We start from the raw sequence: 25806 nt of genomic DNA, 5'->3' as shown, positions 1-25806 counted from the left end.
GGAAAATGCAGTTTTCCCATTTACTTGGGAAACGCAGAAGGGAGCAGTATAAGGTTCACATGAAGGTCTGCTTTGGCTTTAAGCTGTCTTGGTCAACAATCCTTTCTGAGCTGCCTTCTCCTGTATCAAACTATTGATTCCTAAGGTGATCCAGGCCTTGTAGGTGGAGATGCTGCAACTCATGAAAATAGGCTAGACCCATTCTTGGAGCAAGTACCAATTTTTTTTTAAGACAGTCTTCATTCTGTCACCACATTGTGGAGTGCAGTCCTCACCTCCCAGCTTCAAGTCACCACACCCAGCCCAGCTAACTTTTGTATTTTTAGTACAGATGGGGTTCACCATGTTGGCCAGGATGATTTCCAATCTCTTGACCTGCCTGCCTCAGTCTCCCAAAGTGCTTGGATTACAAGTGTGAGCCAACCACACCTGAGCTAGTACCAATTCTTAAACCAACTGGCCTGCTCCATCATACCCACCACATTCTATCTCCTAGGGGCATGCTCCCACCCCTGCTAGAGTGCCCTTTCTACATAGCTTCCAGACCTGTGACAAGTACGTTCTAAAATGCGGCAGGTACTAGAGATGCTCCAGAGAACCTTGATTTACATACCTGTCAACTGAGAGAAGTCCTCTAGCCCAGGCTTTAGTGTTCGAATCATCCCAAGCTGCTCATCCCAGTTTTGGGTAACTGCCTGGACAAAGATTTCTTGTGAAGGAAAGCAATTTGAACCTTGTTTAAAAGTTGTTCCCTTGACCTTCAAATGGTCAAATAAATATAGCAGTGATGCAGAAATATTTATAATTTCCAGAAACAGTCATTAAGATCTTACAAATCGTATTTCCAAAAAGGTTTCACAATTTTTTTTTGGAGACAGTCTCACTGTTGCCCAGGCTGGAGTGCAGTGGCGTGATCTTGGCTCACTGCAACCTCTGCCTCCCGGGTTCAAGCAATTCTCCTGCCTCAAACCTCCCACGTAGCTGGGATTATAGGTGTGAGCGACCGCGCCCAGCCATTTTTTTCTTTTTTTTTTTTCGTAGAGACAGGGTTTCACCAAATTGGCCAGGCTTATCTCCAATCCCTGACCTCGTGATCTGCCTGCCTCTGCCTCCCAAAGTGCTGGATCACAGGCATGAGCCACTGCACCTGGATTTTTTAAAAGGAGTCTCTCATCTTAATGTCGTGCAGCCTGGCTTGTCCTTTGGCCTAGCTACATCATGGCAGGGATCTCTGAAGACACTGTGTCCAGGGGCTGCCAGTGACAGTCCATCAGAGCATCATACAGCTCCTCACTCTGTTCCATGAACTCCTTGTTGGCCTCAGTCACATCCAGCTGTGGCATGGGGTCTGAAAAATAAAGCAAGAATGGGGGTCAAGGGACCTGGGTCAGTTCCCTTCCAGAACTCTGTTCTATAGTAAGGTCCCTATCCTGCCAGTTTCTTTTAGGAAATGAAACCACTGCCTTGCAGGGTTCTGGGGAAGATGAAAATAGGATAACAAATCTAGAGAATAGAAAAATGGCACCTGTTAGCCTACATCTATTAAAAGTTACACCTGTGTCTCTAGCCACCATTTATCCTGGATTTTCTGGTCTGGTTTAGAAGGTCTAATCAAAGTTATTAAGTCTAGAGCATCATCTCAAGACTTGACCGGGGAGTTACTAGGTTCAATGGCAGGCTTTATTAATGCAGTAGTAGAGCATAAAGTCCAGGGCGGGATTGGACTGCAGGGATTCTAAGACAGACTCCACCTCCTGTTATTATGTTGTACTTTCTCTGTTGCCCAGGCAAGTGCAGCCCTGTAAACACTGCTCACTGCAGTCTCAACCTCTCAACCCCCGGGGCTCAAGGGATCCTGCCACCTCAGCCTCCTGAATAGCTGGGACTACAGGTGTGAGGCACCATGCGAGGTTAACTTTTTGTATTTTCTGTATAGATAGGGTCTCACTGTGTTCCCCAGGCTGGTCTCGAACTCTGGGACTCAAGAGGTCCTCCCACCTTAGCTTCCCAAAGCTATGCTGACCTTGATTGAGAACTAACTTAGGTCAGCTTTCTATTCTACAAAATCAGGATAACTGGAATTTACCTCTAGATTGTTCTGAAGATGAAATGACTTAATATATGTAAACTGCTTACAACAGTGCCTTGCATATAGTACAGCTTCAATAACTATTAGTTACTACTACTGATAACTGCTTTTGGCTCAGTGTTCTTTTCTGCCTAATGGGAATTGGAATGGTACCTATCCATCCTGATACCTGAGAGATAACAGTGCATGGCATAAAATACATTGGCCATATAGGCCAGACACAGTGGCTCATGCCTGTAATCCCAGCACTTTGGGAGGCCAACGCGGGTGGATCACTTGAGGTCAAGTGTTCAAGATTAGCCTGACCAACTGGTGAAACCCCTCTCTACTAAAAATACAAAATTAGCTGGGTATGGTGGGACACGCCTGTAATTCTAGCTACTTGGGAGGTTGAGGCAGGGGAACTGCTTGAACCCAGGAGGTGGAGGTTGCAGTAAGCTGAGATTGCACCATTGCACTCCAGCCTAGACAACAAGAACAAAATTCCATCTCAAAAAAAAAAAAAAAAGGTCTGACATGGTGACTCATACCTGTAATCCTACCCATCACTTTGGGAGGCCAAGGAGAACAGATCATGAAATCAAGAGATGGAGACCATCCTGTCCAACTTAAGCCAACATGGTGAAACCCCATCTCTATGAAAAATACAAAAATTAACTGGGCATGGTTTCACCAGCCTGTAGTCCCAGCTACTCCGGAGGCTGAGGCAGCACAATCGCTTGAACCTGGGAGGCAGAGGTTGCAGTGAGCTGAGATCGCACCACTGCACTCCAGCCTGGTGACAGAGCAAGGCTCCATCTCAAGAAGAAAGAAAGAAGAAAAAAAAGGATGAAAAAGAGATTGGAGGCCAGGCGCGGTGGCTCAAGCCTGTAATCCCAGCATTTTGGGAGGCTGAGGCAGGTGGATCACAAGGTCAAGAGATCGAGACCATCCTGGTCAACATGGTGAAACCCCGTCTCTAGTAAAAATACAAAAAATTAGCTGGGCATGGTGGCGCGTGCCTGTAATCCCAGCTACTTACTCAGAAGGCTGAGGCAGGAGAATTGCCTGAACCCAGGAGGTAGAGGTTGCGGTGAGCCGAGATCCCGCCATTGCACTCCAGCCTGGGTAACAAGAGCGAAGCTGTCTCCAAAAAAAAAAAAGATTAGAAAATTCTAAGGACTTATATACAAATATATATGGATATTATAATTAGGCTAATTATCTCTAGAAAGAAGGTAGTGTCTCCTGGGCGGAAAGAGGTAGAGACTTGAGTATAAAAAGACCATGACTGTCCTGACTGCCCCACACTGTGTGACCCTCAGCAGATCACTTGGGCTTTCCAAGCCACTCGTTCCCCATCTGTGAAGTGGAGCTCCTACATCTTTCCCAGACCACCTGACATGGTCACCACAGTTGGCATCACATGAAATGACATGTGAAAGTAATTTAAAACATTATGGGGGGAGGTGGGGAGGGATAGCCTGGGGAGAAATGCCAAATGTGGGTGAAGGGGAGAAGAAAAGCAAAGCACACTGCCATGTGTGTACCTACGCAACTGTCTTGCATGCTCTGCTCATGTACCCCAAAACCTAAAATCCAATAAAAAATTAAAAAACAAACAAACAAACAAACAAAAAATTATGAATTAGAAAAGTTTGTTCATGGTCTAAAAGTGATGTTTCCTTTAATGAACATTTTCTTCACCTAAAACATTTTCCCTATGACTTCTCTTGAAGAATAATCCTTAAAATAGATTTCAAACTTTGAGTCTTTTTACTGGGTGCAGTTGGCCAGCACTTTGGGAGGCCAAAGTGGGCAGATCACCTGAGGTCAAGAGTTTTGAGACCAACCTGAGCAACATGGAGAAACCCTGTGTCTACTAAAAATACAAAATTAGCTGGGTGTGGTGGCACATGCCCGTAATCCCAGCTACTCAGGAGGTTGAGGCAAGAGAATGGCTTGAACCTGGGAGGTGGAGGTTGCAGTCAGCCGAGATTGGAGAGAGTGCCACTGCACTCCAGACTGGGTGACAGAGCAAGACTCTGTATCAAAAAAAAAAAAAGAGAGATGGAGTCTCACTATGTTGCCCAGGCTGGTCTCCAAGTTCTAGGCTCAAGTCATCCTCCAAGCCACCTTGGCCTTCCAAAGACCTTATAGGCTTTAGCCAATGTGCCCAGATAATAAATACTTTTTTTTTTTTTTGAGAAGGAGTTTCGGCTGGGCATGGTGGCTCACACCTGTAATTCAAGCACTTTGGAGGCCAAGGTGGGCGGATCACCTGAGGTCAGGAGTTCAAGACCGGCCTGACCAACATGGTGAAACCCTGTCTTTATGAAAAAAAAAAAAAAAAAAAAAAAAAAGAATAAATTAAAAAAGAGAAGGAGTTTCACTCTTTACCCAGGCTGGAGTGCAATGGAGTGTTCTTGGCTCACTGCAACCTCCACCTCCCGGGTTTAAGCGATTCTCCTGTCTCAGCCTCCCAAGGAGTTGGAATTACACCATGGGCTACCATGCCTGGCTAATTTTGTATTCTTAGTAGAGACAGGGTTTCATAATGTTAGCCAGGCTGGTCTCGAACTCCTGACCTCAGGTGATTTAACCACTTCAGTTTCCCAAAGTGCTGGAATTATACACATGAGCCTCTGCAGTTGGCCTAGTAAATTTTTTTTTTGAGACGGAGTCTTGCTCTGTTGCCAGGCTGGAATGCAGTGGCACGATCTCGGCTTACTGCAACCTCCTGGGTTCAAGCAATTCTCCTGCCTCAGCCTCCCGAGCAGCTGGTACTACAGGCATGTGCCACCACGCCCAGCTAATTTTTGTATTTTTAGTAGAGATGGGTTTCACCATGTTAGCCAGGATGGTCTTGATCTCTTAACCTTGTGATCCACCCTCCTTGGCCTCCCAAAGTGCTGGGATTACAGGCATAAGTCACCGCGCCCAGCCCCTGGCCTAAATATTTTTAATTAAAAAATTGTTGGCAGGGCACGGTGGCTCACGCCTGTAATCCCAGCACTTTGGGAGGCTGAGGCGGGCGGATCACAAGATTAAGAGATCGAGCCCATCCTGGCCAACATGGTAAAACCCCGTCTCTACTAAAAATACAAAAATTAGCTGGGCGTGGTGGCGTGTGGAGGCTGAGGCAGGATAATTGCTTGAACCCAGGAGGTGGAGGTTGCAGTGAGCCGAGATCACGCTACTGCACTCTAGCCTGGCAACAGAGCAAGACTCCGTCTCAAAAAAAAAAAAAAATTATCGGGAATTCTCAACTTAATCTGGATCAAAAAAGAGAAAAAGAAAAGAAAAAAGTTTAAAAAATAATAATAATGGCTGGGTACCATTATTGGTCATAATGGTCAAATTTGTTTTATAAATGGTCAAGCAAATATAAAGTAACAGTATTATCGTTAGAGGCCCACATCCTGGGATAGTATGCCACATGTCGAGGGGGTGATGGGCTCTCTTGGATCTGTACTCACACCTCTGGGTAACACTCAACACATCTTACTGTAAGTACGTATTCGTCTGGCTGTCTAACCAGAATATAAGTTCTTCCAGAGCAGAATTTACCCTGTCTTCCCTCTAGCTGAAAGCACAGTGCAAGCCAGAGTAGTCACCTGATAATGGCTGACAGAGGAAGAAACACATGAGCCCTTACCTTCCAATGCATCATCTCCAACTTCTTCATATGTCTGCCAAGAGACCAGAGACGTGGGTGAGGGGGGTGATGAAATCCCGGCCCATGATCACAATGGCTTATTGATTTTTTATTTTTTGAGGGGGAATCTAGCTCTGTCACCCAGACTGGAGTGCAGGGGAGTGATCTCGGCTCACTGCAACATCTGCATCCCAGTTTCAAATGATTCTCCTGCCTCAGTCTTCTGAGTAGCTGGGATTATAGGCACCTGCCACTATGTCTGGCTAATTTTTTGCATCTTTAGTAGAGGCAGGGTTTCACCATGGTGGCCAGGCTGGTTTTGAACTCCTGACCTCAGGTGATCCGCCTGCCTTGGCCTCTCAAAGTGCTAGGATTATGGGCATGAGCTACTGTGCCTGGCCCACAGTGACTTATTTTTAACGAGGAACTGGACTGCTTCAGCTTTCCGCATTTTTTCTGAAGCCCAAGCTCCTGTCCTTACCAATCCCATCCTAGAGAATGACCTGTTTCTAGAGGAGAGACATAACCCAAGGGGACCAGACTTGCCAAGTCATGGTTACCTGCATGGTGCTCTGAGTATAGCCATACTGGGGGTAACTGTAGCTATAGCTGCCTGTGTTCTGGTCATAGCCCCACTGAGCATAGTAGTTCTGGTACTGCTGGTAATACTGGTTGTAGCTGTAACTGTACATCTGACTATATTCCACTGGCTTTACACGGCTCCTTAAATGAAGAGGGAAACAAAAGTAAGTGTAAGCAAACATTTCCACAACGCTGCCTACATAGCCAGAGACTATTTTAAGTGCTTTATACCAATTAACTCTTCTGTTTTATTTTATTTTTATTTTTTTGAGAGAGAGTCTCCCTCTGTCACCAGGTGTCAGGCTGGAGTACAGTGTTGGGATCTTGGCTCACTGCAACCTCCGCCTCCTGGGTTCAAGCAATTCTCCTGCCTCAGCCTCCTAAGCAGCTGGGACTACAGACATGCGCCACCACCCCCAGCTAACTTTTGTATTTTCAGTAGAGATGGGGTTTCACCATGTTGGCCAGGATGGTCTCCATCTCTTGACCTTGTGATCTGCCTGCCTTGGCCTCCCAAAGTGCTGGGATTACAGGCGTGAGCCACCGTGCCCAGCCCTGTTTTACTGTTCTTTTTTTTGCTAAAAACAGGGTTCACCATATTGGCCAGGATGGTCTTGATCTCCTGACCTCATGATCCACTTGCCTCAGCCTCCCAAAGTGCTGGGATTACAGGCGTGAGCCACCACGCCCAGCTATACCGATTAACTCTTTTAATCCTCAAAACAGCCATAAACAATAAGTAGACCATTCCTATTTTACAGATGAGGAAACCCAGGAATAGAGAGGTCAAGTAATTTATCCAAAGTCAGACAACTAATATGAGACTCAAAAAGAGGCAAAATGGCTCCAGAGACCATGCTTTTAAGACAGGAGGTTTTTGTGTTTTTTTTTGTTTTTAAAGACAAAGGGTTTTAATGGATAGGTTTGTCTCTCTTATCGAACTTTGTCAGGACTGACAAAAGGATATCCTGGTTTTTTTTTTTTGAGACGGAGTTTCGCTCTTGTTACCCAGGCTGGAGTGCAATGGCGCGATCTCGGCTGGGTTCAGGCAATTCTCCTGCCTCAGCCTCCTGAGTAGCTGGGATTACAGGCATGTGCCACCATGCCCAGCTAAGTTTTTGTATTTTTAGTAGAGACAGGGTTTCACCATGTTGACCAGGATGGTCTCGATCTCTTGACCTTGTGATCCGCCCGCCTCGGCCTCCCACAGTGCTGGGATTACAGGCGTGAGCCACCGCGCCCGGCGGATAACCTGTTTAAAAAACAAAAAACAACTTTGGGAGGCCGAGGCGGGTGGATCACAAGGTCAAGAGATCAAGACCATCCTGGTCAACAAGGTGAAACCCGTCTCTACCAAAAATACAAAAATTAGCTGGGCATGGTGGTGCGTGCCTGTAGTCCCAGCTACTTGGGAGGCTGAGGCAGGAGAATTGCTTTAACCCAGGAGGCGGAGGCTGCGGTGAGCCGAGATCGTGCCATTGCACTCCAGTCTGGGTAACAACAGCAAAACTCCGTCTCAAAAAAAAAAACACACACACACAAACAAAAATTCCTAAATCATTACTTTTAAAAAACATGGCCATTTGGCAGGGCATGGTGGCTTATGCATATAATCCCAGCACTTTGGGAGGCTGAGGCAGGCAGATCACCTCAGATAAGCAGTTCAAGACTAGCCTGGTCAACATGTGAAACCCTGTCTCTACTAAAACTACAAAAATTAGCTGGGCATGGTGGCACACACCTGTAGTGACAGCTACTCAGAGGCTGAGGCAGGAGAATCACTTTAACCCAGGAGGTGGAGGCTGCAGTGAGCTGAGTTTGAATGCCACTGCACTCTAGCCTGGGCAACAGAGCAAGACTACATCTCAAAAAAACAAAAACAAAAACAAAAACAAAAAACACCCCAAAAAAACATAGCCATTTGCATTTGGAAATTCTATCCTAAGAGTTCAGCTACTCTTAGGGTAGAGTTTGGCTCAGCGTCTCTCAGCCTGGATCTATTGACAGAAGGTCATAAGGTGGTAGGAGGCTGTCAATGACAGGATATTTAGTAGCATCCTTGGCTGATACCCACTAACCCACTAGGTGCCATTAGTACATCCTTGGTTGTGATAACCAAAAATGTCTCCAGATGCTGTAAATGTCCCCTGGGAGGCAAAATCACTCTAGTTGAGAATAATTAATTTGGCTAAAGAAGAAAAGATCCAGCCAGGCACAGTAGCTTATGCCTGTAATGCCAACACTTTGGGAGGCCAAGGTGGGCAGACTGCTTGAACCCAGGAATTCAAGACAAGCCTGGGCAACAAAAATACAAAAAATACAAAATAACCCTATCTCTACAAAAAATACAAAAATTTACTAAGTATAGTGGTGTGCACCTATAGTCCCAGCTAATCAGAAGGCTGAGATTCGAGGATCACCTGAGCCCAGGGAGGGCAAGGCTGCAATGAGTCATGATTTCCAGCCTGGGTGAGTTTGAGACTCTGCTCAGGGAAAAAACAAACAAAAAATCCTATTCAGAGAAAAGTCTGGAGTTGTAAGGGAAAAAGTTTTTCTTTTTTTTTTTTTTTGAGACAGAGTTTCGCTCTTGTTACCCAGACTGGAGTGCAATGGCACGATTTTGGCTTACCGCAACCTATGCCTTCTGGGTTCAAGCAATTCTCCTACCTCAGCCTCCCGAGTAGCTGGGATTACAGGTGCACACCACCATGCCCAGCTAATTTTTGTATTTTTAGTAGAGACGGGGTTTCACCTTGTTGACCAGGATGGTCTCGATCTTTTGACCTCGTGATCCACCCACCTCGGCCTCCCGAAGTGCTGGGATTATAGGCGTGAGCCATCGCACCCGGCCGGGAAAAAGTTTTTCTACCTAGCATGATAGGTATAATGTGAAGTATATAATGTTCTGTAGAGTGTCTGAAATATTTTTTTTTTTTAATTGAGCCAGAGTCTCACTCTGTTGCCTAGGCTAGAGTGCACTGGTGCCGTCTTGGCTCACTGCAACCTCTGCCACCCAGGTTCAAGTGATTCTCCTGCCTCAGCCTCCTGAGCTGTGGAGACTACAGACATGCAACACCATGCCCGGCTAATTTTTGTGTTTTTAGTAGAGACGGGGTTTCACAGGTTGGCCTGGCTGGTCTCAAATTCCTGACCTCAGGTGATCCACCAACCTTGGCCTCCCAGTGCTGCAATTACAGCTGTGAGCCATTGCTGCTGGCCAAGTGTCTGTAATATTAATTCTTATCCATTCCCACAGCATGGTGCACTCATAGGAGGGTTGTAGTTTTCATTAAATAAGGCTAAAACTGGAAGTAATTTTTTCCTTTTGCTCAAATGTTATTAATTCTATGAATAAGTTCCCAGTAGTGGGACTACTGGGCAAAGAGCAGGGACATCAGGTATGAACAGCCAAACAACTTTTCCAATGCTACCACTAGCAACATCTGAATGTATCAGCCTTTCCAAATCATACTCTATCCCAACTATAAGCTTCTGCAGGAGTGGGGCTGGTTCATTTTCTACTCACAGCCTGGCAAACAGCAGGCATTCAGTACTTGTGACTTAAATTGGATCCCACTTCAGCCTCCCATCCAGCATATGGATGCCCTGATTCTCAGCAAACAAAAAGAGTGTCTGGAGGGGAGTCTAGAGTCTCTCTACCTTCCCTGCAAGACTCACGCTTTAGGGATTGCCACGCTCAGCCGCACAGGTTTAGACCCCAGTCCCACTGCTCCCTGGCACTCCGTCAGGGCCCGTTTCTGTTCCAGTTCATCTGTGAATTTCACAAAACCATAACCCCTGCATGAAAAACAAACAATATACAATTTAGATCACAAATGTGATGAAAGTCTAAGAATGGACACATGAAAAAGAAGGAAGGATAAGAAGGTAGACAGGAATGCAGAAAGGAAAAGAGGCTGAGGAGAGAGAGAGTCCAGTATGTGAAAAATATATATATATAGGAAGCGGCCAGGTGTGGTGGCTCACATCTGTAATCCTAGCCACCGTGCCTGGCTTTTATATATATATATATATATATTTTTTTTTTTTTTTTTTTTTTTTTTTGAGATGGATTTTTGCTCTTATTGCCCAGGCTGGAGTGCAATGGTGCAATCTCAGCTCACTGCAACCTCTGCCTCCCAGGTTCAAGTGATTCTCCTGCCTCAGCCTCCTGAGTAGCTGGGACTACAGGCATGTGCCGCCGTGCCTGGCTAACTTTTGTATTTTTTTTTTTTTTGAGATGGAGTTTCACTCTTGTTGCTCAGGCTGGAGTGCAATGGTGTGATATCAGCTCACTGCAATCTCTGCCTCCCGGGTTCAAGCAATTCTCCTGCCTCAGCCTCCCGAGTAGCTGGGACTACAGGAATGTGCCACCATGCCTGGCTAATTTTTTGTATTTTTAGTAGAGCCAGGGTTTCTCCATGTTGCTCAGGCTGTTCTTGAACTCCCGACCTCAGGTGATCCACCCACCTCAGCCTCCCAAAGTGCTGGGATTACAGGCATGAGCCACTGTACCCAGCCAATGTTTGTATTTTTTTAGTAGAGATGGGGTTTTGATGTTGGCCAGGCTGGTCTCAAACTCCTGACCTCAGATGATTCACCTGCCTCAGCCTCCCAAAGTGCTAGGATTACAGGCGTGAGCCACTGTACCCAGCCAATGTTTGTATTTTTTTTAGTAGAGATGGGGTTTTGATGTTGGCCAGGCTGGTCTCAAACTCCTGACCTCAGGTGATTCACATGCCTCAGCCTCCCAAAGTGCTGGCATTACAGGTGTGAGCCACCACACCCACCCTGGTTTTTCTAATTTTGAAGTGGAAAACTCTTTTTTTTTTTTTTGATGGAGACAGAGTCTCACTCCATCAGCAAGGCTGGAGTGCAGTGGTGCAATCTTGACTCACTGCAACCCATACCTTCCGGGTTCAAGCAATTCTCCTACCTCAGCCTCCTGAGTAGCTGAAACTACAGGTGCCTGCCACCACGCCCGGCTAATTTTTTGCATTTTAGTAGAGACAGGGTTCCACCATGTTCCCTAGGCTGGTCTTGAACTCCTGAGCGCATGCAATCCGCCTGCCTCGGATCCTCAAAGTGCTAGGATTACAGGCATGAGCCACTGCACCCGGCCTGAAGTGGAAAACTTCTAACTACACTGAAAGGCTCGGTAATAATAATAGGCGGCCCAGTGCGGTGGCTCATGCCTGTAATCCTAGCACTTTGGGAGGCCGAGGTGGGTGGATCACCTGAGGTCAGGAATTCAAGACCAGCCTGGCCATCATGGTGAAAGCTCATATTTATAAAAAAAATAATAATAATTAAAAAATAATAATAATAGTAGTAGTAATAATAAGAACAATAATAGGCAATGCCGGGCACGGTGGCTCAAGCCTGTAATCCTAGCACTTTGGGAGGCCGAGGTGGGTGGATCACGAGGTCAAGAGATCGAGACCATCCTGGTCAACAAGGTGAAACCCCGTCTCTACTAAAAATACAAAAATTAGCTGGGCATGGTGGTGCATGCCTGTAGTCCCAGCTACTCGGGAGGCTGAGGCAGGAGAATTACTTGAACCCAGAAGGCAGAGGTTGCGGTGAGCCGAGATCGTGCCATTGCACTCCAGTCTGGGTAACAACAGCGAAACTCCATCTCAAAATAAGTAAATAAATAAAATAATAGGCAAAACAACAAACACCTATGAAGCATTTCAAATGTGACTTATTTATATTATATCCTTTAATCCTTAAATCAACCCTATAGGCAGCTACTATTACTCAGCTACATTTTACAGATGGGGCTGTAAGGGTCACGGAGGTGCTAGTAACTTGTCTTAGAAGTTACTGGCATTGGCTGGGCGCAGTGCCTCACGCCTATAATCCCAGCACTCTGGGAGGCCGAGGCAGGTGGATCACGAGGTCAAGAGATCGAGACCATCCTGGTCAACAAGGTGAAACCCTGCCTCTACTAAAAATACAAAAATTAGCTGGGCATGGTGGTGCGCGCCTGTAGTCTCAGCTACTCGGGAGGCTGAGGCAGGAGAATTGCTTGAACCCAGGAGGCAGAGGTTGCAGTGAGATAGTGCCATTGCATTCCAGTCTCGAGCAAAACTCCGTCTCAAAAAAAAAAAAGTTACCGGCCTTCTACAATACTGGCATTCTTCCACACCAGTATTGGAGCTGGGATTCGAACCAGGCAGTTTAGCTCCAGAGCTTGTGGTTTTAACCGCTATGCTACATGGCCTTTCTAAAACATCTCCACTCATGAGAGAATGCTGAAACTAACACAGTAAGCATCAGTAACAGGTAAGGCCTTACTTAGACACGCCTGTCTGGTCCAAAACCACCTTGCCTCCCCGACAGGAGGGATAGACTTTGACGAAGAATTCATACAGCATGCCATCATCCACGTCTGGGGTCAGGTCCCCCACAAAGAGGGAATACTCAGGGCTGAGGAGAGAGAACAAGAAGATTCAGAGGCAAAGACCGAAATATCTGCTCTGAAGAGCCCTTTCACATATTCCAGGTAAAGTTTTCCCAGACCCCTTAAGGAACACATATGATGACTCTACTTAACTAGGGCCTACTTGTTTCATTATAGCAGTCCTGGCAGAAGAGTTATGGAAGCAGTGCCTGCCCCAAATCCCTCACCCACTACACAGAACTTGTCTGACTCCAAGTATTACATGAGTGCAGATTCGGGGATGGGGTCAGAAGTGCATCTCTGGGCCAGGCGCGGTGGCTCACACCTATAATCCCAGCACTTTGGAAGGTTACTCATGAGGTCAAGAGATCAAGACCATCCTGGTCAACAAGGTGAAACCCCGTCACTACTAAAAAAAATACAAAAATTAGCTGGGCATGGTGGTGCGTGCCTATAGTCCTAGCTACTCGGGAGGCTGAGGCAGAAGAATTGCTTGAACCCAGGAGGCGGAGGTTGCGGTGAGCCGAGATCGTGCCATTGCACTCCAGCCTGGGTAACAAGAGCAAAACTCTGTCTCAAAAAAAAAAAAAGAATACACAAAAATACCAGGCACAGTGGCTCATGCCTGTAATCCCAGCACTTTGGGAGGGAGGCCAAGGCAGGTGGATCACCTGAGGTCGGGAGTTCAAGAACAGCAACATGGAGAAACCCCATCTCTACTAAAAATACAAAATTAGCCAGGCGTATATGCCTGTAATCCCAGTTACTCAGCAGGCTGAGGCAGGAAAATCACTTGAACCTGGGAGGAGGAGGTTGCAGTGAGCCAAGATCATGCCATTGCACTCCAGCCTGGGCAATAGGAGCGAAACTCTATCTCCAAAAAAAAAAAAAAAAAAAAAAAGAATATACAAAATCACAAAGAAAAATAAAATTGCTATAACCAACCACTTGAAGATAATCACCAAAATGCTTTGATATATATACTTTTGTCTTATTTTCTTATGGCTTTTCTTCTAAATGTTCATAAATACAATCCATCCTCCCCCCGTGCTACTGCTCAGAGTATTGAAGTTTTATTCAATAAGAATTGGTCTGTTATCCAGGTCCAGTGGCTCCTGCCTATAATCCCAGCACTTTGGGAGGCAGAAGCAGACAGATTGCTGAGCCTAGGAGTTCCAAGAACAGCCTGGGCAACATGGCAAAACCCTGTCTCTACAAAAAAATATAAAAATTATCCAGATGTGGTGGCATGTACCTGTAGTACATCGTATTTTGTTTATAGTATTTTTTTTCAGTTTCAACATATTGCCAACATCTTGACATGGCAGGATACTGCAACATGACTTGTTAGTGGATACATAGCATCCTAACTAATGACCATAATTTAATCACTTCCCTACTATTAGGTTATTCTTTACCCATTATACACAATACTTCAATGAACACATCTGAGGGAATCTTTGCACACATCCATGAATAAATACTGAAAAGCAGAATTACAGGGTCAATGCATATAAACGTTTTTAAAGCTTTTGGTACACTATTTTAAAGCTTTCAAATGGCAACCTGAAATGCCAATCAATTTATGTTGCTATAACAGGCCAATTCTTTGGCTTTGTTTTCTTTTCTTTTGCAACAGAGTTTCACTCTTGTTGTCCATGCTGGAGTGTAGTGGCCTGATCTCCACTCACTGCAACTTCTGCCTCCTGGGTTCAAGTGATTCTCCTGCCTCAGCCTTCCAAGTAGCTGGGATTACAGGCGCCCACCACCATGCCTGGCTAATTTTTTTTTTTTTTGTATTTTTAGTAGAGACGGGGTTTGCCAAGTTGGCCAGGCTGGTCTCAAACTCCTGGCCTCAAGTGATCTACCCACCTAGGCCTCCCAAAGTGCTGGGATTACAATCGTGAGCCACCACGCCCAGCCTCTTTGTTTTTTTCTCTTGAGACAGGGTATCACTCTATTGCCCAGGCTGGAGTGCAGTGGCATGATCATGGCTCACTGTAGCCATGATCATTGTAGCATTCCCTGGGCTCAGGTGATCCTCCTGCCTCAGCCTCCTAAGTAGCTGGAACTACAGGTACATGCCACCACATCTGGATAATTTTTATATTTTTTTGTAGAGACAGGGTTTTGCCATGTTGCCCAGGCTGTTCTTGGAACTCCTAGGCTCAGCAATCTGTCTGCTTCTGCCTCCCAAAGTGCTGGGATTATAGGCAGGAGCCACTGGACCTGGATAACAGACCAATTCTTATTGAATAAAACTTCAATACTCTGAGCAGTAGCATGGAGGGAGGCCAGGGATAGGGACCAAATATATAAAAGCCATGGCCTTGCATGAAGCACACCAGGAAGGTCCACCAGGACAGGGAAGTGAGAAGGGCAGTGTCCCTCACCAGGGGACAAAGTGCAGCCAAACAGGTTCCCTTCCTCCTATATGGCAGTAACTGGCACAGGGACACATCTTATCTCTAGACATGACTTTGTACCTACCTGTTATCTGGTTGTTTCCCATAAGTGGCATAGTTCAGTTTAAAACGTTTCGCCTGGAAATTTAAAAATAAACAAACTAAAACAGAGAAAGGTGTTTCAAGAGTTGAACAATATTTGAAAAAAACTGAAATAAATTACCTTGGCCAAAACATCTCCCCCTCTCTAAGCCTCAGCTTTTTCTCCTGTATAAAATGAGGGGGTTGCACGGATGATCGCTAAGGGCACTGCCAGCTCCATGGTTCTATGAGCCCAGGTGTGCCAGCTGGTGCAGCTGTAAGCTAAGTAACTGTGGGAAGAGCAGAATGCAACTCTCTTGAAATGTGTCCTTGCTGCTGCCAGCCTGTTCTACTTTCTCAATCAGGCAAGAGGTCTAGAGTTTCAAGTCTTCTGTTATGGGAGGCAGCAATGCAGAATGGGAAGGGCATGGATTTAAGAAGCAACCAGTCTTCCGTCTGAATCCTGGCTCTGCCACTTACTACCTGTGTTGCCTTGGGCAAGTTATTTCACTTCCCTGAGCTTCACTTTCCTGGGCCTACAAAGATAACAATGCCTACTGCACTGGGTTATTATAGGATTAAATAAAAGGATTACATAAAATAAGTATACAGTAGGGATTCAAGAGATTGTAGTAAGCAGTGACAATAATAATGGCAACATCATCATTATCTAAATGTCCTTACAGGTGTGGCTCCTGGAAGGGGTTTCCCATTAATTTTATGCAAACACTTCTCAGCTGTGGCCAAATCTGCGAATTCTACAAAGCAGTAGCCAGCTGGGATCCTGGAAAAAAAGTAAACAGAGAAAGAAAATAAGAAAATGTTAAAGATAAAATGACTCAAAATGAGGCCGGGCACGATGGCTCACACCTATAATCACAACACTTTGGGACAGTCCCAGCTTTCTTGGGAGACTGTAACCAGGAGGTGGAGATTGCAGTGAGTGGAGATCACACCACACTGCACTCCGGCCTGGACAACAGGCTGATTTGAGACTCTGTGTCAAACAAAAAAGAAAATAAAAAGACTCAACATGAGTGTTAGCCTTGAAGGGAGAAAGAAATGGTTTTCTAATCTGAGTCAGCACTGACTTTGTTCCCTCCAAAACCCAGCTCAGACCTAACTTACAAACCTGAATATAAGGACTGCCAATCTGGGCCAATCCAAGATTCATTGATCTTATTTATTTATTTATGAGCTGGATCTTGGCTGGATCTCGGCTCACTATAACCTCCGACTCTCAGGTTCAAGTAATTATCCTGCCTCAGCCTCCTGAACAGCTGAAATTACAGGTGCCCACCATCATGCCTGGTTAATTTTCCTATTTTTAGTAGAGACAGGGTTTTGCCATGTTGGTCAGGCTGGTCTTGAACTCCTGACCTCAAGTAATCCACCCACCTCCACCTCCCAAAGTGCTGGGATTACAGGCCTGAGCCACAGCATCTGGCCCCAGACTTATTTAGTAAACATTTATTTATGCATTTTATAATGAGTGAAATACTCCTGCCAAACTTGTTTTATGTAATCTCATCAAGCCTTTAGATCAAAGATCCAGTTTCCAGGAAATTTTATGAATAGACTATGTAAAACACAATGAATCCAGAATGTAGGATCTTATATAAAGACAACTAGCCTTACCTCCTTAAAAAATTAAACAATATGAGAAAAGAAAGAGGTTTGGCTTTTGTACATTAAGAAACTCAGAACTAAATCTTATGCAGTTTCCTAGATTGCATTATAATTCACTAATAAATAAAAAAAATTATCAATATTGTGGGGACAATTATAAAAATTTAAATGTAGGCCCGGCGCAGTGGCTCATCCCAGCACTTTGGGAGGCCAAGGCGGGCAGATCAGGAGGTCAGGAGATAGAGACCATCCTGGACAACATGGTGAAACGCCATCTCTACTACAACTACAAAAAAATTAGCTGGGCATGGTGGCGCACCCTGTAGTCCCAGCTACTCAGGAAGCTGAGGCAGGAGAATTGCTTGAACCCAGGAGGCGGAGACTACAGTGAGCCGAGATCACGCCACAGTACTACATACTACAGCCTGAGCAACAGTGTGAGATTGGTCTCAAGAAAACCAAATCACATAGCTGGTATGTGCTAAAGTATGGATCTAAATTCAGGACAGCCGACTATTTGTTATTTGAGATGGAGTTTTACTCTTGCTGCCGAAGCTGGAGTGCAATGGCTCGATCTCAGCCCACGGCAACTTCTGCCTCCCAGATTCAAGCTATTCTCCTGCCTCACCCTCCCAAGTAGCTGGGATTACAGGCATGCACCACCCCGCCCTGCTAATTTTGTATTTTTTTTAGTAGAGATGGGGTTTCTCCCTATTGGTCAGACTGATCTCAAACTGCCAACCTCAGGTGATCTGCCTGCCTTGGACTCCCAAAGTGCTGGGATTACAGGCATGAGCCACTGAGCCCAGCCAAATATTTATTTAAGAGACAGGGTTGGCCAGGAACTGGTGGCCCAATACTTTGGGAGGCCAAGGCAGGCAGATCACCTAAGTCAGGAGTTTGAGACCAGCCTGGCTAACATGGTAAAACCCTGTTTCTACTAAAAATTAGCTGGGCATGGTGGTGCATGCCTGTAATCCCAGCTACTCGGGAGGCTGAGGTGGGAGTATCGCTTGAACCTGCGAGGCAGAAGTTGCAGTTAGCCAAGATTGTGCCATTGCACTCCAGCTTGGGCAACAAAAGCAAAACTCAGTCTTAAAAAAAAAGAGAGACATGGTCAGGCCAGGTGTGGTAGTTCATGCCTGTAATCCTAGCACTTTGGGAGGCCAAGGCGGGCAGAACATTGGAGGTCAAGAGTTCGAGACCAGCCTGGACAATATAGTGAAACTGCTGGGTGCAGTGGCATGTGCCTGTAGTCCCAGCTACTTGGGAGGCTGAGTGGGAGGATTGCTTGAGCCCGGGAGTTCTGGGCTGTAGTGTACTATGCTGATCAGGTGTCCGCACTAAGTTCAACATCAATATGGTGACTTCCCTAGAGCGGGGGACCACCAGGTAGCCTAAGGAGGGGTGAACCAGCCCTGGTCAGAAACAGAGCAGGCCAGCCGGGCGTGGTGGCTCACGCCTATAATCCCAGCACTTTGGGAGGCTGAGGCAGGTGGATCACGAAGTCAAGAGATCGAGACCATCCTGGTCAACATGGTGAAACCCCATCTCTACTAAAAATACAAAAATTAGCTGAGCGTGGGGGTGCATGCCTGTAGTCCCAGCTACTCGGGAGGCTGAGGCAGGAGAATTGCTTGAACCCAGAAGGTGGAGGTTGCGGTGAGCCGAGATCGTGCCATTGCACTCCAGTCTGGGTAACAACAGCGAAACTCCGTCTCAAAAAAACAAAAACAAAAACAAAACAAAACAAAAAAAACCTAAATATACACGATGTAACCTGAGATCAGCAAGTCCAGGCCTGTATGTTTCCCTAAGAGAAATGAAAACATACATTTATGTTTTCACACAAAAAGAGGACTTGTAAAATAATATTCACCACAGCAGTATGACAATAGCCAAAAACAGCAAACAGCCTGGGTATCTATGAGGAGGTGAATAAATAAACAAATACTGATATAGTCATACAATGCAATACTCTTCAGCTACAGAAAGAAACTACTGATACAGCAACAATGTGGATGAATCTCCAAAACAAGCTGAATGAAAGACACCTTATAGCTGGGCTCGGTGGCTCACACCAGTAATCCCAGCACTTTGGGAGGTTGAGATGGGTGGATCACCTGAGGTCGGGAGTTTGAGACTAGCCTAACGTGGAGAAACCCATCTCTAATGAAAATACAAAATTAGCCAGAAATGGTGGCACATGCCTGTAATCCCAGCTACCCAGGAGACTGGGACAGGAAAACTGCTTGAACCAAGGAGGCGGAGGTAATGGTGAGCCAAGATTGCCCCACTGCAATCCAGCGTGGGTAACAAGAGCGAAACTCAGTTTCAGAAAAAAAAAAAAAAAGAAAGACACCTTACACTATGATTTATTTCAAATTCTAGAATACACAAAATTAATCTGTGGTGGAAATAAGTCAGCCCCTAGAAGGATTTGTGCATTTCACAGCATGTAAATTTTACAAGGAAAAAAAAGGTTTCAAACCTAGGGGCATGATCATGGCTCGCTGCAGCTTCAACTATCTGGACTCAAGCCATCCTTCTGCTTTGGCCTCCCAAAGTGCTGGGATTATAGGCATGAGACACTGCACGTGACCCCTTTTATTTATTTTACAATATTCCTTATGCCCTAAGTGCATGCAAAAAAAAAAACAACAATATTCCTGTAAGTCACTTCAAAGCCTTTGTCAAATGAGGATGTAAGTATGCCTGTAGGTAACACCATAAGTGACAGCTAGAGTTTAGAAACCATGGGTAAGAGGCCGGGTGCAGTGGGTCACACCTGTAATCCCAGCACACTGGGAGGCGAAAGTAAGTGGATCACCTGAGCTCAGGAGTTTGAGACCAGCCTGGCCAACATGGTGAAACCCCATTTCTACTAAAAATACAAAATTAGCCATGCGCGGTGGCAGCCACCTAGAAGGTAATCCCAGCTACTTGGGAGGCTGAGGCAGGAGAATCACTTGAACCAGGGAGGCAGAAGTTGCAGTGAGCCGAGATTGTGCCATTGCACTCCAGCCTGGCAAGAGTGAAACTCTGTTTCAAAAAAAAAGGCCAGGCATAGTGGCTCACACCTGTAATCCCAGCACTTTGGGAGGCTGAGGCAGGCAGATCATCTGAGGTTGGGAGTTCAAGACCAGCCTGACCAACATGGAGAAACCCAAATCTACTAAAACTACAAAATTAGCTGTGTGTCATGGCGCATGCCTGTAATCCCAGCTACTCAGGAGGCGGAGGCAGGAAAATCGCTTGAACCTGGGAGACAGAGGTTGCAGTTATCCAAGATCCTGCCATTGCACTCCAGACTAGGCAACAAGAGCAGAAATCCGTCTCAAAAAAAAAAAGGAAAAGGAAGAAACTAAGAAACGAGAAAATCGGCTGGGCGCGGTGGCTCACACCTGTTATCCGAACACTTTGGGAGGCCGAGGCAGGTGGATCACAAGGTCAAGAGATTGAGACCATACTGGTCAACATGGTGAAACCCCGTCTCTACTAAAAAAAAATACAAAAATTAGCTGGGCATGGTGGTGCGTGCCTGTAATCCCAGCTACTCAGGAGGCTGAGGCAGGAGAATTGCCTGAACCCAGGAGGCAGAGGTTGTGGTGAGCCGAGTTGGCACCATTGCACTCCAGCCTGGGTAACAGAGCAAAACTCCGTCTCAAAAAAAAAAAAAAGAAATGAGAAAATCTTATTTCAATAAAGATTAAGGTCAGGCACAGTGGCTCATGCCTGTAATCCCAGTATTTTGGGAGGCTGAGCTGGGCAGATCAACTGACGTTAGGAGTCTGAGACTAGCCTGGCCAATATGATGAAAACTCAACTCTACTAAAAATAGAAAAAATTATCGGCCAGACTTGGTGGCTCACGCCTGTAATCCCAGCACTTTGGGAGGTCGAGGTAGCTGGATCACGAGGTCAGGAGTTGGAGACCAATCTGATCAACATGGTGAAATTCGTCTCTATCAAAAATACAAAAAATAGCTGGGCATGGTGGCATACACCTGTAATCCCAGCTACTTAGGAGGATGAGGAAGGAGAATTGCTTGAACCCGGGAGGCAGCGGTTGCAGTGAGCCAAGATCACACCACTGCACTTCAGCCTGGGCAACACAGCAAGACTCTGTCTCAAACTTAAAAAAAAAAAAAAAAAAAAATTGCCGGTGCGGTGGCTCATGCCTACAATCCCAGAACTTTGGGAAGCCGAGGCGGGTGGATTACCTGAGGTTGGGAATTCAAGACTAGCTTGACCAACATGGAGAAATCCCATCTCTACTAAAAATAGAAAATTAGGCCAGGCGCAGCGGCTCAAACCTCTAATCCCAGCACTTTGGGAGACCGAGGCAGGCAGATCACGAGGTCAGGAGTTCAAGACCAGACTGGCCAACATGGTGAAACACTGTTTCTACTAAAAATACAAAAATCACCTGGGCATGGTAGCTCGTGCCTGTAATCCCAGCTACTTGGGAGGCTGAGACAGGAGAATTGCTTGAACCAGGACTCAGGAGGCCGAGGTTGCAGTGAGCTGAGATCTCGCCACTGCACTCCAGCCTGGGCTACAGAGCGAGATTCCATCTTGAAAAAAAAAAAATACAAAATTACCCAGGCGTGGTGACGCATGGCTGTAATCCCAGCTACTTGGGAGGCTGAGGCAGGAGAATTGCTCGAACCCAGAAGTCGGAGGTTATGGTGAGCTGAGATCTCCAGCCTGGGCAATGGGAGCAAAACTCGGTCTCAAAAAAAAAATTAGCAGGGCATGGTGGTGAGTGCCTGTAATCCCAACTACTCAGGAGGCTGAGACATGAGAATTGCCTGAACCCAGGAGGCAGAGATTGTGGTGAGCCAAGATCTTGCCTCTGTACTCCACCCTGGGTGACAAAGCGAGACTGTCTCGGGGGGTGGGGGTAAAAAAAAGAGACAAAAATGTGAGACTCTATGCTAGCGTTTTAGCTAATGTTTTCTTTTTTCTTTTTTTCCTCCCTCCCCATCCCAGCTAATGTTTTATTTATTTTTATTTTTTTATTTTTGCAACCAAGTCTCCCTCTGTCACCCAGGCTGGAGTGCAGTGGCGCAATCTTGGCTTACCACAATCTCTGCCTCTTGGGTTCAAGTGATTCCTTAGCCTCAACCTCCCAAGTAGCTGGAATTACAGGTGTGTCACCACACCTGGCTAATTTTTGTATTTGTTTAGTAGAAACGGGGTTTCACCATGTTGTCCAGACTGATCTTGAATTCCTGACCTCATATGATCAGCCTTCCTCAGTCTCCCGAAGTGTTAGGATTACAGGTGTGAGCCACTGCACTTAGCATATGCCTGTTTTAAAAAGTAAAAAGTATTAGAGAATGAATTTTCATAATAGTAGCTGATTATCTGGGTTTTTTTGCTTATGAGTAAGAACATAAATATTTAGGTGGGCATGATCTACCAGTTAGAAAAATCTTTTTATTTTTTTTTTTTTGAGATGTTCTTTTGCTCTTGTTGCCTAGGCTGAAATGCAATGGCGTGATCTCGGCTCACCGCAACTTCCACCTCCTGGGTTCAAGTGATTCTCCTGCCTCAGCTTCCCGAGTAGCTGGGATTACAGGTATAAACCACCGTGCCAGGCTAATTTTGTTTTGTTTTGTTTTGAGACCAAATTTCACTCTGTTGCCCAGACTGGAGTGCAGTGGCGAGATCTTGGCTCACTGCAAACTCCACCTCCTGGGTTCAAGAGATTGTCCTGCCTCAGTCTCCAAGTAGCTGGGATTACAGGTGCATGCCACCAAACCTGGCTAATTTTTTGTAGTTTTAGTAAAGATGGGGTTTCACTGTTAGCCAGGATGGTGTCGATCTTCTGACCTCATGATCCTCCCACCTTGGCCTCCCAAAGTGCTGGGATTACAGGTGTGAGCCACTGCACCTGGCCTAATTTTGCATTTTTTGTAGATATGGGGTTTCTCCATGTTGGTTGGGCTGGTCTCGAACTCCTGACCTCAGGTAATCTACCCACCTTGGCTTCCCAAAGTGCTGGGATTACAGGCATGAGCGACTATACCCAACAGAAAAATGTTTTCCTTGGTAATGGGGTTCTGAATACACAAAATATATTTCAAATGTCTCATCTCTATTTTTAAACCATTTGATTATTATTTTTTTTCTGAGACAGGGTCTCGCTCTGTCACCCAAGCTGGAGTGCAATGGTGCAATCTTGGCTCACTGCCACGTCCACTTTCTGAGTTCAAAGGATTCTCCTGCCTCAGACTCCTGAGTAGCTGGGATCACAGGCAAATGACACTGCGCCTGGCTACTTTTTTGTATCTTTAGTAGAGATGGGGTTTCACCATGTTGGCCAGGCTGGTCTCGAACTCCTCACCTGATCTGCCTACCTCGGCCTCCCAAAGTGCTGGGATTACAGGCATGAGCTACCATGCCCGGCACTATTTGATGTTTTAGCAAGCCACATGTAGTAGAGTACCTGGAAAAGAGTGGCTGCTTGATAAACACTGTCAAATTGATAAAGGAATCTTCTCATTTCTAACCAGAACCCTAAGGAAAACTAAGACCTCAAAGAGAAAGAAGAAAACAGAGGCAAAAGAGTACCACTATCTGAAAATATTATGCATTTGGTTATGTTAACTTATTTACTGTCTCATTCCCCACTAGAATGTAGTAAACTCCAGGAGCAAGGGCTATATCTGGATTATTTCAGCCAGGAATTTAGAACAGTAGAACATATAGCACATAGAGTATCTCCAAAAACAATTATTATTATTGAGATAGAGTCTTGCTCTGTTGCTCAGACTGGAGTGCAATGGCACAATCTCAGCTCGCTGCAATCTCCACCTCCTGGGTTCAAGCCATTCTGCCTCAGCCTCCCAGGTAGCTACAGGCATGGGCCGTCACGCCCAGCTAATTTTTTTGTCTTTTTAGTAGAGATGGAGTTTCACCATGCTGGCCAGGCTGGTCTCAAACTCCTGACCTCAAGTGATCCACCCGCCTTGGCCTCCCAAAGGGCTGGGATTACAGATGGGAGCCCCTTCCCCTGGCCCAATTTTTTAAATGAATGGCCTAAGAGTTAAGGACCCTCTTGCTTTGGACTTTAGAATAAAAAAAAAAAAAGAGGAAAAAAAAGAGTTAAGGACCTTCATGAACTTTCAGGATAGACTCAAATTCAAGTCCTGACTTGTCATTTATTATAATTCTTAAAGTTATTAAGCTTCTTCATAATAGTACCTACCTCAGAGGTTTTTGTGATTTTAAGAAGATAATGGATGTAAAATGCTTATTACCCAGCAAATCGTAATCTGACTATACTTACTGAGCATATGCTATATGCCAGACCCTGTCCTGATGATGCATGTGAATTCACTCATTTAATTCTCACCATAACTCCAGGAGGTAGGTGCTTTTATTATTTCCATTTTTATACTCAAAGTAAATGAGACAGGGCAGTCAAGTAACTTACCCAAGGTCATATAGCAGAAATAGCTTTCAAACCCAGTCTGGCTTGAGTCTCGCCTCCCCCCCTTTTTTTTTTTTTTTTTGAGATGGAGTTTCGCTCGTTACCCAGGCTGGAGTGCAATGGCACAATCTCGGCTCACCGCAACCTCCGCCTCCTGGGTTCAGGCAATTCTCCTGCCTCAGCCTCCCGAGTAGCTGGGATTACAGGTGTCCGCCACCACAGTCGGCTAATTTTTGCATTTTCAGTAGAGACGGGTTTCACCAAGTTGGCCAGACTGGTCTCAAACTCCTGACCTCCGGTGATCGGCCCACCTCGGCCTCCCAAAGTGCTGGGATTACAGGCAAGAGCCACCACGCCAGGTGAGTCCTACCCTTAAGGTACAAGCTATACTTCCACTCTTTAGGACCTCAAGTGTTAACTCCTACAGTTTTAACAATGACGCCTGTAATCCCAGCACTTTGGGAGGCCGAAGTGGGTGGATCACAAGGTCAAGATATCGAGACCATCCTGGTCAACATGGTGAAACCCCGTCTCTCCTAAAAATACAAAAAACTAGCTGGGCATGGTGGCGCGCGCCTGTAGTCCCAGCTACTAGGGAGGCTGAGGCAGGAGAATTGCCTGAACCCAGGAGGCGGAGGCTGTGGTGAGCCGAGATCACACCACTGCACTCTAGCCTGGGTAACAAGAGCGAAACTCCGTCTCAAAAACAAACAAAAAAACAATTTTACAATGACTATTATTAAGGGCAGTGAGAAGCCATGACTCAATGACTGTTGGAGCAAGCTGTATTAAGAGCGAACTGAGATGAGACTTACCCGGTGAGGCGGTTTCGGATAATTTTGACGCTCATTACAGTCTCCCCCATGGTGGCGAAAGCTCTGGAGATGAAGTTCTCATCCATATAGGGTTCCAGCTGCATAAATACAAGAGCACAGCGGCTCAGGCCGGCGGCCGGGCTTCCCCCTCCGGGTTCCAGAGCCCCTCCCCGTCAGCCCGGGGCTGGCTACGCGCCGCTGGGGGCGCGGGCCGGGAGGTTAGCCTCTGCGGAGCGGCCTGAACCCCCAACTCCTTCGCTTCAAGCTTGTCCCGCTTTAGGGAGCCTCCCCTTGGACCTAGAAACCACCACCCTCCGGTCCTAGAATAGCGCGACTCAGTTCTTGGATTCCTCCCATTCTATGTCACCAAAGCACCACCTTTCCTTCCCACGAACCCAGGTGGGGCTCCAGGACCCCTAGCTCCACTAACTCAGCCTCTTCACTTAGATGCTGGAACCCGCTTCTGTGTCACCAAAAAGAACCCCCGTCTCACCTCTCTGGTTTTTGGGATCCCAAGTCCCCTCCCCCTCAGACCCTTCCTCCCTCGCCACAAAGAGATGCCTCCTCGTCCTCAGACCCCGGACGGCTTCCCTCACTCACGTCGCCCATCCACAGGCTGGCCGCCATGCCCGCGCACCCGGGTGGGACTTTACGGGCGGGGCTCGAAGGCCCCTGCGCGGGCGCCAATCCTGGCTGCGGAGACCGCTACAGAGCAT

General features: G+C 46.2%; 1 protein-coding gene across 2 annotated transcripts; it reads right to left on the bottom strand.

Moving 5' to 3' along the window:
* Positions 1-781: 781 nt before the first annotated feature.
* Positions 782-25806, bottom strand: TRNAU1AP (tRNA selenocysteine 1 associated protein 1). Of its 2 annotated transcripts, XM_002750517.7 has the most exons (9): positions 25691-25806; positions 25091-25188; positions 15888-15987; positions 15208-15260; positions 12612-12743; positions 9987-10106; positions 6287-6449; positions 5727-5760; positions 782-1348 (listed from the first exon to the last, which is right to left on the bottom strand). In XM_002750517.7, the coding sequence occupies exons 1-9, from the start codon at positions 25715-25717 to the stop codon at positions 1212-1214; spliced, it is 864 nt and encodes a 287-aa protein (XP_002750563.1). In that variant the 5' UTR covers positions 25718-25806; the 3' UTR covers positions 782-1211. The 2 variants fall into 2 exon arrangements, with proteins under 2 accessions (XP_002750563.1, XP_008999006.1); XM_009000758.5 differs by lacking the exon at positions 9987-10106.

The sequence above is a fragment of the Callithrix jacchus genome, chromosome 7, assembly GCF_049354715.1.
Source record: "Callithrix jacchus isolate 240 chromosome 7, calJac240_pri, whole genome shotgun sequence".
NCBI lineage: Eukaryota > Metazoa > Chordata > Mammalia > Primates > Cebidae > Callithrix > Callithrix jacchus.
This window is presented reverse-complemented; position numbering and strand designations above follow the sequence as displayed.

What these genes read in the sequence shown, in the direction of transcription:
- TRNAU1AP (XM_002750517.7), bottom strand. Translation starts at nt 25,717, where the DNA reads ATGGCGGCCAGCCTGTGGATGGGCGAC. An exon ending in ATCCGAAACCGCCTCACCGG is followed by an intron (nt 15,988 to 25,090) that starts GTAAGTCTCATC and finishes CTTTTTTTCCAG; the next exon opens with GATCCCAGCTGGCTACTGCT. An exon ending in AGCGTGGCAATCCCTAAAGC is followed by an intron (nt 6,450 to 9,986) that starts GTGAGTCTTGCA and finishes TCTTCATTTAAG; the next exon opens with GAGCCGTGTAAAGCCAGTGG.